The sequence below is a fragment of the Phocoena phocoena genome, chromosome 3 (genome assembly GCF_963924675.1).
Source record: "Phocoena phocoena chromosome 3, mPhoPho1.1, whole genome shotgun sequence".
Classification (NCBI taxonomy): domain Eukaryota; kingdom Metazoa; phylum Chordata; class Mammalia; order Artiodactyla; family Phocoenidae; genus Phocoena; species Phocoena phocoena.
Genome location: NC_089221.1, coordinates 146,875,133 through 146,889,900, shown reverse-complemented (window position 1 = coordinate 146,889,900; position 14,768 = coordinate 146,875,133). Strand labels below are relative to the sequence as shown.

Genomic DNA, 14,768 nt, shown 5'->3' with positions numbered 1-14,768 from the left:
TCTTCTGTTGCTTGAGCTTGTCGTGCAGAGGGGGTGATGTGAACTCCTGCCTCGTAGAAATAGCTCTGCATAGGGACCCAAGACCATGGTGCTCCCGGGTGGGAGTGGGCTCATTTTGCTGCTGGGGCTTGAGGAGTGTTCAGGCTTCTCAGGTTGGATGTAGAGTGCCTGGGTCACTTGGAAGGACGTGGCAATCTAGCACAGAGAGACGTAGAGAGATGCTTCCTTAGGAGCACAAGAATGACTGCCATTTGTGGAGAACTTCTCCTCAACCAGTCAGATTTTTGGTTGCATTTTCCTTCCATCACAAGGTGTAGGAACTATACCTACCATTCTGTATTTCCATATAGGCAGCGGAGAGGAAATCACTGTGGGAAGTGTTAGGTCACTGTTAGTGTCTTCCTCACTGCTCAACCACGTTTTATGGTGACAGAATACCAAAGTCAGTTCTAATATTTCTAACTTTACTCTACAGTCTTTTGGGGCCTATTTAGCCAATGGCACAAACATATCTGGGGTCGGGCCCAACTCTGCTCCTTATTAAAGACAAAAGCAAAGCTTCCGTTGACCTCACCTGTGCAATCAGGATTCATAACTATGGCCCTTGCTTGGCCAGTGTGAGGACTAAATCAGGGCCAGGCTCAGGGTGCATCAATAAAACCTCAGTAACTGAGTTAATATTTTAATGGACTATTCTAAAAAATCAAAATGAATGTCCAAAATATCAAAGTTTTAAAGAAACACAGGATGCGACGACGTGAGGCATCCGACAGGAGGCGTCCAACAAATCCTCCTCCTCGTGTCCCTCTCTCTAAGGAGAACATGAAGCGGGCCCAGGCAGCTGTGCCCACCACAGCTCTCAGGCCGCTGTCATCAAATCTGTTTGACCAGCTGGTGCATCAGGGAAAAATCCCGAAGCAGCAGCATTTCCCAATTATCTTCACTTCACACGAAGGGTGAGCCCCACGATGGCTGCTTTAAAATATCAGCAAAGGAGAATGTTTCCTAAAATGTTTTTATTTGCTTGGAGAAACATCTACTCAGTGAAATTTAATAGGTACTAAGAGTTAGTTTGTTGATTAAACATTTTTTTCTTTAATATAATGATTGGCGGCAGTAGCTAAACAGAATAAAGGCTGTCTAGCTCAGCTCACAATGACGACAGAACACTGAGTCACCGAACCTCCCTCTCCCTTGCTTTTCTGCTGGGGATTTTGCTTCCCATCTTACCACGGCCCATGGGTTTGATTTCTCATTATTAGATTAAGTGAAACTATCTATATTCTTTGAAAGTCTTTATACTCAGTTCTTTTCCTTTGCCCTGATTCATTTCAGGCATGGATGGGGATCAGACAGAAGAGAGAATGTAAGTACTCGATGTCACGTGGTGAATGCTTGGCACAGGGAAACTAGTATAGGCTCTGAGGAGGTCGAGGCTACCTCTGCTCTGCCTTCATTGAAATCCAGCACTGGGAGTCAGGCCTGCACACAGTAGGCTCCTGAATACCGCTGCCTGGTGGGGCCTCCATCTTCCCCTCCTGCCCACCATGCTGCATTGCTAAACTCCTATCCCTCTGGAGGTTCCTAGGGAGGATGCGTTAGTCTCAGCCCTATTACCAGGTGGTAATTAGCAAGATGAAGGGGCAGTAGGTAGAAGGGAGAATAAAGGGAGAATCTGGGCCTCACAGCAAAGTTTCCTAGGCCTCTGTTTTCCCCTTTAATACCTCCATGGCCTAAGAAAGAGGGGAAACAGCATTTATTGAATGCCTGCTATGTACATGTTACCAACCTAGCTACTTTTGACAAGCTGTTTGCCTGGGACTTGCCCAGTTTTAGCAATGAAAGTCTCACGTCCCAGGAACCCCATCACTTTCAGGCAAACAAGGACCAGGACAGTTGGTCCTCCCAGCTTTACATATGCTTTGCATTTAATGTCCCTGTGAGGAGTCACTGTTTCTCTTTCACTAAGAGGAAATGGAAGCTTAGAGGAGTAAGATACCCTCTGTAAGTTGCACAGCTAGTCAATAGCCAGGATCAAAATCCAGGTCTGTCTGATTTCCTCTGCACTGTAAGCTGTCTGAAGGCCATCATACCCCTGCCATGTTCAAGGGCTCAGCCCACAGGTGCCTGGTGTTTCATAGCTCTGTGCTAGATGCTGTGCTAAGATATGATGGAGACAGGCAAACCCACGGACCACATGCTAAGGAGAATATGATCACAGAACGAGCTACAGAGGCGAAGGGAAGAAAGTGATATATGGGGGTTGAGGAGACAAGGGTGACTTTTAGAAATGTGGCCATTGAATGATGGGAAGGACACAAGATAGACACCCCAAGAGAAAGCTCAGTGCGTTCCAGCCTCAGGAACGTCCTCAGCAAAGGCGGGTGAGTGGCGATGCCCGTGGAGCCTGTGGGGACGGTGAGGACAGCAGTCTGGCTGCAGAGCCATAGGGACAAAGAGGAGATAAGGTTGAAAATGAGGGTAATGTCACATTCCTGAGGTTCCCTGTCTCTGGAAGGACTGACACTTGTTGTCATGAGAATCCAGAAGTCTTATGTTTTGGACCAGAGGAAACATGGTTGCACAAGTGTCAAAGACCAATTTCATTCTGGGGATTCCCCGAGTCCATGTGTATTTATCTACGCAGCCCTTTGCTGGGACTCCTTCCCAGTTGGCCAACTGGGATGAGTGATTCTGGCTCTGATCCTTCTTGCCTCGTCTCAGTGGTAGGACTAGGGACAGCAAACTTTACTGAGCACTCCACATATGCCAGGCACAAGTAGTAACTAATTTGATCCTCACAACACTTGAGGAAGGTGCTCTTTCACAACCACTGTGCTAGCCTAACAAAACAAGTCCAGGTGGGAAATTTGGGTCTACTAGTCAATGGCAAAATCATTCTTGCCTCTCTGAACATCATTTCCTATCTGAGGCGTAGAGCAAAGAGCCCCTCCCTTATCTATTTCAGAAGGTTGTCCTAAAGATAAATGTACTGAACCAAGCGTACACACCTTGGAAGCTATTTACGAATCAGTCAGGTTGCATTGCTTTTAAGAGGAGCGGCCATTGCAAAAGAAGGTTAAGCTTTGGGTCAGGCAGATTAGGTTTGAATCAATTTCTGTAACTCTTGGCAAGTTAGGAATCCCTCTTGGGTAGCATGTTTCCATTTGTAAAATGAGAATGTTAAATTCTTGAAGGGTTGCTTGAAGAATTGGATGAAATATTGTATATGAGTCTTTGGGGCACATAGTAGATATCATCATTATTAGTGTATCTTTGGGCCCTTTTAGACACCTCAGAAGTGATTTTATGTTAAATATATAAAGAGTGTCTCAGATTGGAGTGTCTTTAAATGATCGTTTGTATTAAGAAATCATAAATTGTTTAGCAAGTTTTACTGTTCTCCACAGTATCTTTATTATGGAGACACACAACTGCTAAAGAAAGAAAACAGAGACATTTCTACGATTGAGAAATACAGAAATATAGTTGCTTTTTGAGAAATTGTGTTTTGATGGTAGATTAATGTCTTTTTTTTTCTTCCCCTTACCAGGATGAAGATGATGGTATGTTCAGAAAGGCTTTCTTACAACTTATAACCCATTCCTTCATTTTTCTGCTCAGGCATTCAGATGGAATTATTTAGTACAGAAACTCCATAGAATCCATTATAATTGTAAAATTAGTATGAAGTAGATGTATGTCAGTTGGTATACTGCATAGTTATAATAAAATGGAGTTATTCGGCTGGGTTACCAAAGAGAACTGTTAAGTTTATGCATAACAGGGCAAATTACTAGCACAGCAAAATTGAAAATTGCATGTACAGTTTGACAGAAAACATTCTAGTATTTATGCTCTCTAACACATGTGGCTAAAGGATCACTAACTGCAGATGAATGACATAGCATAAAATTTGGCTTTCATAAAACAAAACTTGTGAATCTTTTCTGAAATTCATATGGTTTCCAACTGACAGTTTTCTGCCAAGTTAACATTTCAAAAATGAAAAAAAAAACATAAAATAAATGTGTGTTATGGAGAATGATATAGAATGGCAGCATTTGAAACTGCATTCTAAGGCGGTAAATCATCTAGAAAAACCTTGGGCGGTGGGCTTCCGACCTACCACTTCCTAATGACATTGGATCTTTTGGATTTTTGTATCTCCCTTTAGACTAGCTGTTTCTAACTGGGGAGCAGTGCTGGGATGTTCCTGTGACACCTGGATCCTGACAATCTGCTTTCTTTTTTCTTTTCCCCCGAAGTACATCAGAGATCTCTGCCCCAGCCAGCACTGCTCCCCATGAGCTCCAACACCTTCCCTTCAAGATCTACCAAGCCATCGCCCAAGCACTCCGTCCCATCAGCTCACCTGCCCGGAGCCTTCTCAGAAAGGTTTGTGCTGACGTCATTCAGTTCTAACCTAGCATTACGTCTGGGGCCACTGATACTGAGCGAATGTCGGGTGGGTTGAGAAAGAAAGAAATGAGCCACTGGTCATAGGGTCAGAACATTTTGGGTCTTAAGAAACAAAACCAAGCTGAGCAGAAAGAATTGCATATGTTAACTCACTGCTGTCCTCTGAGTCTCTGTGCTTGGGGGTCAGAGGGATACAGAATTGACTGCCCTGTCATGGCCCCAGACAGAATGGACTCTTTGGCGGGAAATAGGGAATGTTTTCACTCTGTGAGCTAAAACAAAGAAACAAACACTCAAGAAACCCAATTAATTTAATTAGTTGGAGTTCACCCTGCATCTTGGATGGGAAGACTGAGAAAATGCACCTTGCACCTAGCAGATGGGGAGAATTCACTGCACAGGCTCTGTCCCCAGCAGGTCTGTTTTCTCAGTAGCAAGAGTGTTTCTCAGGGTCCATGATTAGACAGGCTGTCAGAGGCAGAGGCACGGACACGTGGAAGACTCAGGTCGTGTCTCATAAATAAGCCGTCGGGCTGCCTTGTAGTGCCCCCGAGGGTTCATCCACCAGCGCTTTGGGCTCATCTTCTCCTTCACTACCCAAGGGAGAGGCTCAGTCCCCACCCTAATGATGGGAGAAAACTCACCCACCAGCAAGACCCCTCCACCCCTGCCAGATATCTGGAAGGATTCTCAATTTTTTTCGTTTTCCCTGGGTGCCTCTTGCTCTGATTTTCTGCTGCTTCCTCTCATTCTTCCAGCTGTTTTCCTTCTTCTGCCGTGTCTGCCATTTTCTCATGCCACCTCATCCCACCTGGGGCCCCAGCCCTACCCTTCATTCTTACAAAATAACACTCACACGAGATTTCTGAGCAGAGCAGACTTTTACAGAAGGTTTGGGCTAAAGGCTAGGGAAATTGCCGCTCAGCGTGGAGCAGACAGCATTTCGAGGCCTCCCTCAGGCCCTCGTCAGCACCACCCCAGCCCCCAGAGATGCTGCTTCTGTAGCTGCAGCACCACCGAACCCTCTCTGTGTTTCTTGTCTCCCTACCCTCTCCTTATAACCCCTAGGCCCTGGGGATGCACCATTTCCAAACAACATGCCCATTTAATATATTTTCCTAACTGAAAGAGAAGTCCTCTCCCCAGAGGACTTCTTTCATGCTGTAAACTCAAAGTCCTCAAACTGCAGCTGACTTTTTAAAGTAGCTTTTAAAGCCCTTTACACAGTTCTTTTCTTGCTTTTGCTTTTTGGCCTGAGAAGCCTGTTAGACTTTGGCATGGTCCATCTTGGCACAGCAGTGAAGTATGTCCAACAAGTTCCTTCTCTTTGCCCTGCTTCCGTGGTTTCAGGGAGGGAGTGGGAAGTAATAACAAAAGCAGCAGCATTTCCCCAGTCCAGGCTCCCCCTCTGGCCCCTTAAACCTAACCCAACTTAAAATCCGTTCTTTTTCTGTCTCCACAGCAACAGTAGTTTTTCGCAGAGTGCCTCCCTGCCGCCATACTTCTCTCAAGGTTTGTACTCCGGGCTCTAGTGGTCTACTCCCGCCAATATGCCATCATGACTGGACGGCCAACCTGTCCCAAAGCCTTTTGGCAACGGTTTTGTTGTTTCCTAAAAGTATCTGACTTCCTCATTCAGCCCTTAACTCAGTTTCTGCAGTGTGCCAGAGGCTGTTGGAGTGATAGGATACTACGCAGAACACCACAGACACACGGGCACACACACACACACACACACACACACACTTCCTTAGGAAGGCAGCCTTGGCATTCATCTTCCCACACAGAGCTTTTCCTCCCTGCTGTTTTTAGATGGTGCTTAGGACAGTACTGGCTTTCTCTGTAGTTTTGGTTTCTATAATGAATCTTAACCTGGAGTTGCTAGCTGAGGAACAGCTTTAAAATACAGTTTAAGAGACCCCAGGCCCCAAGATTCTGATACAGTAAGTCTGGGTGAGGACCTGCCTTTTCAGGAATACCTCCTCTGGGTGTCCATGATAAGTATTTGCTGAGGGTGTCCTCAGACTTTAAAATGCATGCAGACCACCTGGGAGTTGTGTTAGAATGCAGATTCTGGTTCAGTGGGTCTTGGATGGGACCCGAGGTTCTGCATTTCTAGCGAGCTCCTGTGCGATGCTGGTATTGCTGGTCCATGGACCGCTCTGAGTAGAAGCAAAGACCTAAAAGGTAGGACTAGACTGTGTTTATTTTTTATCCTTAAAGACTTGCAAGTAACTAGCACGTGGTAGGCACTTTAAAAATATTTGTTGAATGACTGACAAATGACTAGGGAAAGTCACCCAACTCTAGTAAACAGATTTTTTTCTCATGCTAGGAAACTCACCTAGTGTTACCAGATTTTCTGATTTTTTTTCAAGAAAAACTGGAAATATGGCTTTTAATGTGAAATTACCCAATTTTTAAAGGTTGACTTAAGACTTTTAAAAGTCCTGTGAGGTAAAAACAAAACACTCTTTTTTTTTTGGCACTCATGGTACACATACAGGAACACCAGTACTGTATGTGTTATAAATAGAAAACTACTTTAGTAAGTTTAAATTATAACTCAAGGGTAGAACTTTTTTCAGGAGCGCATCTATTCCATTCAGTTGGGTACGTCATCCCATGTATGTGTGAGACCCTACTGCTGACACCAATGAAATCCACTCCGTTTTCAATGTTTCCTAAGCATTTGAGGATATAGTGTCCATATTCACTATATGACTTCCACAGTTCCTCCACACACCCCCCTCAACTTGCCAGTGTCCACAACTCATTATTTTGTGAACCTACATTGTGTTCCTTGCCTGGCCCCTGCAGGCATCTGAGCTTCAGAATCTTCACTTATAGCAGTATCTCACAAAGTGAATTCCACAGACTTCCATGAGTTGGTGATGGGCATTATTAATGTAAACAGTTGGTTCATTTTTTTGGAATAGAGTCATCCTTCTCATATGGGAGGGGGATTGGTTTCAGGACCCCACAGATACCAAAATCCAAGGATGTTCAAGTTCTTTGTGTACAATGGCGTAGCACCATCAGACCTTCACATCCACAGGCTCCACATCCACAGATTCAACCAACCCACTGGCTGAAACAACCTGCAGGTGGTTGAATTCACACATGTGGAACCTGTGGATGCAGAGGGCTGACTTTACTACCTTAATCAAAATTGAACCCTTTTCTCCTAAGAGTACCAGGACACCTGGTCCCCAGTCTAAGCCTCCACTGGCTGTCCCAAGGTCAGGAAGATAAAGGATGTGCTGTAGATTGTCCCAAACCCTTGAGGATCTAGACGTTAAGGGTGGTGGGTGACTGCAATGAAAAGTAGTATATCGTCTGTCATGAATAATGACTTTGTAGTGCTAGCCTACACATGCAGAAGCAGAAAGAGAAGAATTCCTCAACTCTAAAACAGCCATGCACTGTAAGCCTTGATTACACTACTTTCCCGTACAGCTAGATTTCATTCATTCAACAAACATCCTAAAAGCGCCTGCCGTGTTGGACTGCAAAAGGTGGGCGTGGGGAAGGTCTGTTCAGGTACTTGGAGCCTTAAGAAGGAAGATCAGCAGCTCAGGCTAGCCTGATCTGCTTCTTTAGAAGCAGGGAACCTCATCTCAAGTAATCCAGGTGATGTGGCTGGGAAGACTCTGGCTCTTTCCAAGTAACTCTCCTCTCTCAGTGGCCCAGGGGCAGGCAGTTTGCCCCTTGTGGTGTATTGTAGATGGAGGAACAGCCCCGGTGCAGAACCACCTGGAGTGCTCGTTAAATGCATATTCCTGAGCCTGGGTGATATTGGGTCCCCCTGGAATTCTCATTTATGCACAGTAAAGTTCAAGTCCTGGCGCTGCTGCCACTAAGAGCACATGCTTTATTTAGACTCGCTGAGCCTTTGTTTCCTGATATTCAAAAAAGAAGATAATACCCACCTTGCGGGGCTGCTGTGAGAATGAAAGGTAGCATACACAGGTGCCTTACTCAGGGCCTGGACAGAGTAGTGCTGAATAGATGTCTGTTGAATGAACAGATGAATGATGCATGAATTATTAAGAGAACATTCAACTCACAGAATTTCCCAGCCTTTAACAGCTGTTCTGGCACACAGGAGACAGCCTTGGCAATTATAAATCAACAAAATCAAACCTTTCCTGAAACACATTCTCTTGGAAAGTTTCAGGGAACTGTCAACAAGAAAAAAAGGTGTTGGAGAAGGCAAAGCACAAGTGCTGGGTAATTTATAGAACCCAGCACAGACTTCCTGATTGATCAGATAGTTGGCGGGGCTTTCTATGGAAGTTGAACCTTTCTACCGCTGTAGAAAATTTGGTAAAGAACAGCAGATAGTAAACTCTGGTTCTAAAAGCTAAAAATATTCTTAAGGTAACTTCACCTCATCTTGGGTAACAAATTTCCTTTTGTGGAAACAGTGAGAACATAATTATTTTATCACCACATTGTCATCACGTGGGTGGTATATATGTAACGTGCACAATGAAGCAATCACTCAGATGTGTGGTAGTGTCTCAAAATTTCACTGGCCTGGCTACAGAACAGCCCTGTGCTTTCGAACAAGTGACATTTTTTATTTTTATTATTATTATTTTTTTGGCTGTGCGTTATGCAGGATCCCGACCAGGGATCGAACCCGTGCCCCCTGCATTGGGAGCATGGAGTCTTAACCACTGGACTGCCAGGGAAGTCCTGCAAATTATATTTGAAGCTGTGGTTTCTTGAAATGTTAACTGCTGGGAATAACTGCAAGGGCATTTTGCGGGGGGGGGGGGGGGGGAAATGTGTTATGACAAGTGAAAAATTGCTTAAAGTAAATGAACTTTCAAAATGCTCTACTTTTGAAGGCCCTAGCAACAGGCCACCTCCCAGAGGTGAAGGCAGGAGCTTTCCCTCGCCAGCCCCGAACAAACCTCAGCTGCCATCCCCTTCGGAAGGAGAGGTAATATAAAGCATATGTTCGTATTTTATTTCCACCCCAGGAAATAAATCATCAGAAACTCCCATTGAATACTCTCTTGTTCTTTTATCGTCTATTAGTCTTAATTTTTTTAGTGAAAAAAATCAAGAGGAGGACTCAGATGAAAAATAGTATGTTCTTTTTCCCTTGGTGTTCCTCTTCCAACAGCAAATGTGTGTTTTGCATTAAACGATGAGAAAAATAATCCTGTTTTTCATCTGTTTCTTGGTTTATGACATTGCATAAGTCACTTAACTGCTCGTTAACCTAGTTTTTTCTCATTAAATATATTATTATACTACACTGAAGAAATTATTACATTTATATCGTTCCTGATTAGAGGCTTCATTATATATGAAATGCTTATTCACTGCTACCTTTGCAACTAGTGTCATGAAAAAAAAGCAGTTCACACAAAATATCTTCTATTTATCCTCACCTGAATGATTCTATATTCAAATTAAAATAAATGCTTCAAACTTCATGGAACTGAGGTGGTGACTGACGGTAATGATTACTTGGAGGCTTTTCTTTTCACTTACATATGTAACTGCAAAATTTATACCATTTTTAAACATTTACATTTTCAGAATTCACTAAATGAAGACTGGTATGTTTCTTATATTACCCGAATAGAGGCAGAAGCGGCTCTTAGAAAGATAAACCAGGTACTGTGCTAAAGTTTATTTTTTAAGTAGTTATAAATATTAATGGAAGAAAAGAAATGGAACTGACTTTTACCGAGTACCAATTATGGGCTAGGAATTCTGCTGGGTGCCATTCATGCTGTTATACCAAGGGGGCCAATTAGTGCCAGCTTTCCACCTACCAGTGTCCTACCAGACTCTTAGGACCATGGGAAAAAAATCTAAATTAAGGTAGTCATTTGGCTGGCAGAATCTTAGGAGATTTTATTAACTAAAATGGTCCATCTTTTCACAGGAATCACACAGCATCAAAAGGAGACTCTTTTCCCCCCAAATTTCCAATGTCTTATCGGTTCCATCTTCCTCTTGATACACAGTTGCCATCCACATCCATGTGAAGGGACCCGTATTGAGAGAGACAACAGTAATATTTTGTCCTTTCCCCTAGAAATTTCTAGCTGTCATTTAATATGAAAGATCTTAAACCAGATTTCCTGTCTTCCAGTGCTGAACATTAACCTTAAATCTATATATCAGAGACAGGAAAGAAAAGATCCTTCCTCTTTCACACCTTTCACATCTCGAGACTGCAACAGTGGTCCTCAAGCTTGGCTGCACATTTAAATCACCTGCGGAGCCTTTAAAAATTCTGATTCTGGTCTCACTTGGAGAGATTCTGATTTAATTAGTCAGGGGTGCTGTGTGGGCTCTGGAAGTCTTCAAAACTTGAAATTCTAAAGTGAAGCCAGGGCTATGAATCGCTGGTCCACACATATATTTGTTCAACAGAGATGTTCCAACTAGAATTTACTCAATCAACCTGGAATAGAAAGAACAAAGGAAAGCCATTATTGCAGATGGATGGCTATTTAGAACTACCCTGATTCAATACACGGAGGAGGGAGTAATTTAAATGAGTCCTTCCTAATTCATTTTATTTTGATATTAGATCTTTATAGTATTAATATTATGTAGCTAATTTATGGAATGAAATTTTAAAGTACAGGACAAATCACAATACTATTGTGGTATATATCAGAAGAAAAAGGGAGGTAAGAACACAGATGGTCCACACTGGATTTTGTTGAGGTGTTTGATGATGAAACACTCTACCTGGATACCATGAGGTTTTAAAACGGGTAAATTTCTTAGGAATTTGGGTGTTTTCTGACTTTGACTGTGGAAAGAAAGAGTTAGGGAAATAGCTCTCAGCAGTAGGAAGATATATCTTTAGTTAACCAATAAAGTCCTTATTTTGCTGGCCCTTTATCCACTCAACCATCTGTCATTTGTTTTATTACTGAAAAAGAGATTCCTTTTTCATCAAGAGACTTCAAAGAGGTCTCTTTGAAATTTGGAAATTTCTCTAACATAATCTCTGCTGCCTCTTTCTTGACAACCAAGAAATCCATGCCACATGGGACTGCAGCTGTTTGGGGAACGAAATGTTCACTGAATTGTCAACTGGTAGGTTCCCAGATCCCTAGAGGCTTGTCTACTGCTCTCACAGGCAACGGGAGTATTGACTTTTGCTGCTCCCAGAATAACAAGAATTTATCCTTTTAGGATGGCACTTTCCTGGTTAGAGACAGCTCTAGAAAAACAATAACCAATCCATACGTCCTCATGGTGTTGTACAAAGAGAAAGTTTACAACATCCAGATCCGTTATCAGGAGGAAAGCCAAGTTTACTTGTTGGGAACTGGACTCCGAGGGAAAGAGGTAAGGACTTCTAGTTGTAAAATTTCCCCCAGTTCTCTATTTATGCCTCTCTGCATACCTACCTACATGGAACCTTGCTGTAGCATTCTTTTGGGGTCCATACTGCCTGGCAACTTTAGAGTTAAGTCACATTGGTGAAGCCCTTCATTTACTGGAAGGAAATAAAATGGTAACAGTATCTACCTCTGCTACTTATATCTTTTATTCCAAATAGTATAAAATCACATGTATAACTTTAAAAATATATGTATGTTAGCATTTAAATTTTAAATTTAAAAATCCAGTTAGACGGTGCCAAAGGCAAGTCCCTTCTGTGACACAGAGGTGAATTAAGTCACCCCTGTGACTTAATAATTTTAACGTAAGATTACAGTGTATTTATAGGGCTGTGTCTTAAATGGACATCTGGAAAAATGACTTGGGTCACTGCTTACGAAAAATGGAAGTAAGGCCAATGAAGGTGGCCAGATTGCCAAAGACATTTTCCTCTATTTTTCCAAGGCTTATGCTAGTCGCTTTTGGGGTAGTTAACACAGCTGGTGTGAAGGAAACCTTTCCCGGCTGCTTTTTGCAAAGGAAACGATAGCTAAACTTAATGTCCCAAACATGTTCTTTAAGTTCAAATTTCCAGGAGGAGGATCAGCTGAATCAAACATTTCCAGAATGAGAAACAACATACCCATAACTTCCACTTCACTCCAAATATTTTTAAGTTATGGTAGTGTAAACCAGTAGAAAAAAAACCCCACATGATTTTGGTCACATGTTTGAATCACTGGTTCAGCATGGGTAGAGCTGCATAGGTCCTATAGAAGCACAGATGTCTGCCCTCCAGGACTTCTATTGGTCTAGTGTGGAAACACACAAATACAAACCACTCATTGCAGTTGCCCTGGAGGGAGGCACCTAGCAGAGTAGTCTTGGAGGAAGTGCATAACTCTGTCTGGGGTACCAAGTGACCTCTGACCCATATCTAGATGGATGGATGGGGGTTTCCCAGTCTGACCATCAGGGATAGGGTGATCCAGGTAATGAATGCAAAGACTTGCTACAGAGCAAGTGAGTGTGGAGGTGGCAGTGGGGACACGGCAGAGATCACGAAGGAACTATTATGCATCTTCAGACACCGGCAATGCTGTCTGACTTCCTGATTCCTTATACCTCCTAACATTGTTCGTGATTTAGAGTAAAGTAGGGATACAAAAACCAAAACCAAACCACGGATAGAATGATCCTAAGGTAAGGCTATCATAATTAGACTCTCCCTGTCTCCCTCTCTCCCTCTCTCTATCTCTATAATATATATAATTTCCTATATGAGGTTAAAAATATATATAACTAAATACATATTTGTCTTTTATCCAAGGTTTGCTGGATATTGGTGAGGAATTATTTTTTTCAAAGTTCTATAGCAGAAATCATTAAACTATTTGCCAAAGTTTACATGTTTTTTCCCCATAATCCTCATACTTCAAGAGGTAGGATATTATGCAGATAAAAAAAACTGAGAGTGAAATTCACACTACCTATTCCAATGTTGATTTCTCTCCCTAATTTGAATCTTTCAGGACTTTCTGTCTGTGTCAGATATTATCGACTACTTCAGGAAAATGCCACTTCTGCTCATTGATGGGAAGAACCGAGGTTCCAGATACCAGTGCACATTAACGTATTCTGCAGGTTATCCCTAGCAAGTTAGCCAAGCAAATGAACCTTCCTCCTGCCTCTGTCCCAGCCTGGGAAGATCAATCAACCTTGGTGAACCATCAAACACTCAGGGACGATTTGAACCCCTCAACACCAACACAAAGGTTTTGTCCTTTCCCTTAAGAAAGTGTTTGAAATGAAGACTGTCGAAGATCCCATAATTTATTTATTCTTCTTCAATATTTGCAAAGTGCATGAGTAATAATGTTCACACTTGAAGTCCAGTAGTGCACTGTAATTCATTTTAAAAGGATGTGTATTTGAACACCCATTTCCACGTACAGTAGTTTACATACTTACAGAAACAATTTGGGGTGACTTTCGAAACACTGAAATGGTAATAGTTTTTGGTAACACGTAAAACTGATTTTTTAAATAGCCCATCCTTTACCATTCAAAGCAATCATCAGTTTTATATGTATAATTTGAAAATTACTAAAAGTTAATTTCTCAAGAGCAATAATTTAAGAGGCTTCAAAAGTGTTTCATACTTATTTGGTGTTTTTGCTGGGGGGATTTTTGTATACTTTTTTAATGAAAAAGATAACTGCAGTTGGGATAACTTCCTGGAATTAAAATTAATTTGCCTTTTGCTTCACTTTTTGGTTCCTAAAACAACTTTGTTGACTTTATTTCATTCACACTATTATTTTTCTGTTATAAAGCAAATTTAAGCAACAAATACCAAAAGAAAACATTTTAAATTTAGAGATGAGGCTTTGGTGTCATATACACCCGGATTTAATTTCATCACAACTGACACCCACACCCTACCTCCTCCACCCCTACCCAACTCCAAAAGCATCATCAAGTGATGTAGATTTTTACCAAAGTCTTCCTGGGAAGATGAAAAAGCAATGTATATAGACACGGAAAAATTTGATCAGACTTTCCAATTAGATACCTTTTTTCTATTTTTATCCCCCTGACAACTGTCATAAAGCCCTCTCTTCACCCTTCCCCAAAAGGCTTTAAATTCTTCAAAGCAATTCACTTCTTTCCTTCAACCTACATATCTCATTTAACAAAAAGTAGTAGGCATTTCACAAAATGAAAACCTCGCATTTAGTTAAGTTTTCCCCTTTGAGGCCTTTGTTGTTATTCCAAAACTTTTTAAAAAAGTAATTTACTTATTTTTGGCTGCGTTGGGTCTTAGTTGCTGTGCGCAGGCTTCCTCTAGTTGCGGTGAGTGGGGGCTTCTCTTTGTAGTGGTGTGCGGGCTTCTCATTGCAGTGGCTTCTCTTGTTGTGAAGCATGGGCTCTAGGCATGCGGGCTTAAGTAGTTGTGTCACACAGGC

At 42.2% G+C, this 14,768-nt stretch overlaps 1 protein-coding gene across 1 annotated transcript in view; it reads left to right on the top strand.

Moving 5' to 3' along the window:
- LCP2 (lymphocyte cytosolic protein 2) overlaps nucleotides 1-13,454 on the top strand; it is a 42,980-nt gene extending 29,526 nt beyond the window's left edge. The window contains exons 14-21 of the mRNA XM_065874737.1: nucleotides 1,336-1,366; nucleotides 3,554-3,566; nucleotides 4,269-4,398; nucleotides 5,885-5,934; nucleotides 9,282-9,376; nucleotides 9,985-10,062; nucleotides 11,608-11,763; nucleotides 13,332-13,454. Of these exons, the coding sequence (XP_065730809.1) occupies nucleotides 1,336-1,366; nucleotides 3,554-3,566; nucleotides 4,269-4,398; nucleotides 5,885-5,934; nucleotides 9,282-9,376; nucleotides 9,985-10,062; nucleotides 11,608-11,763; nucleotides 13,332-13,454 (676 nt within the window). The remainder of the gene's footprint in view (nucleotides 1-1,335; nucleotides 1,367-3,553; nucleotides 3,567-4,268; nucleotides 4,399-5,884; nucleotides 5,935-9,281; nucleotides 9,377-9,984; nucleotides 10,063-11,607; nucleotides 11,764-13,331) is intronic.
- Nucleotides 13,455-14,768: the final 1,314 nt, after the last annotated feature.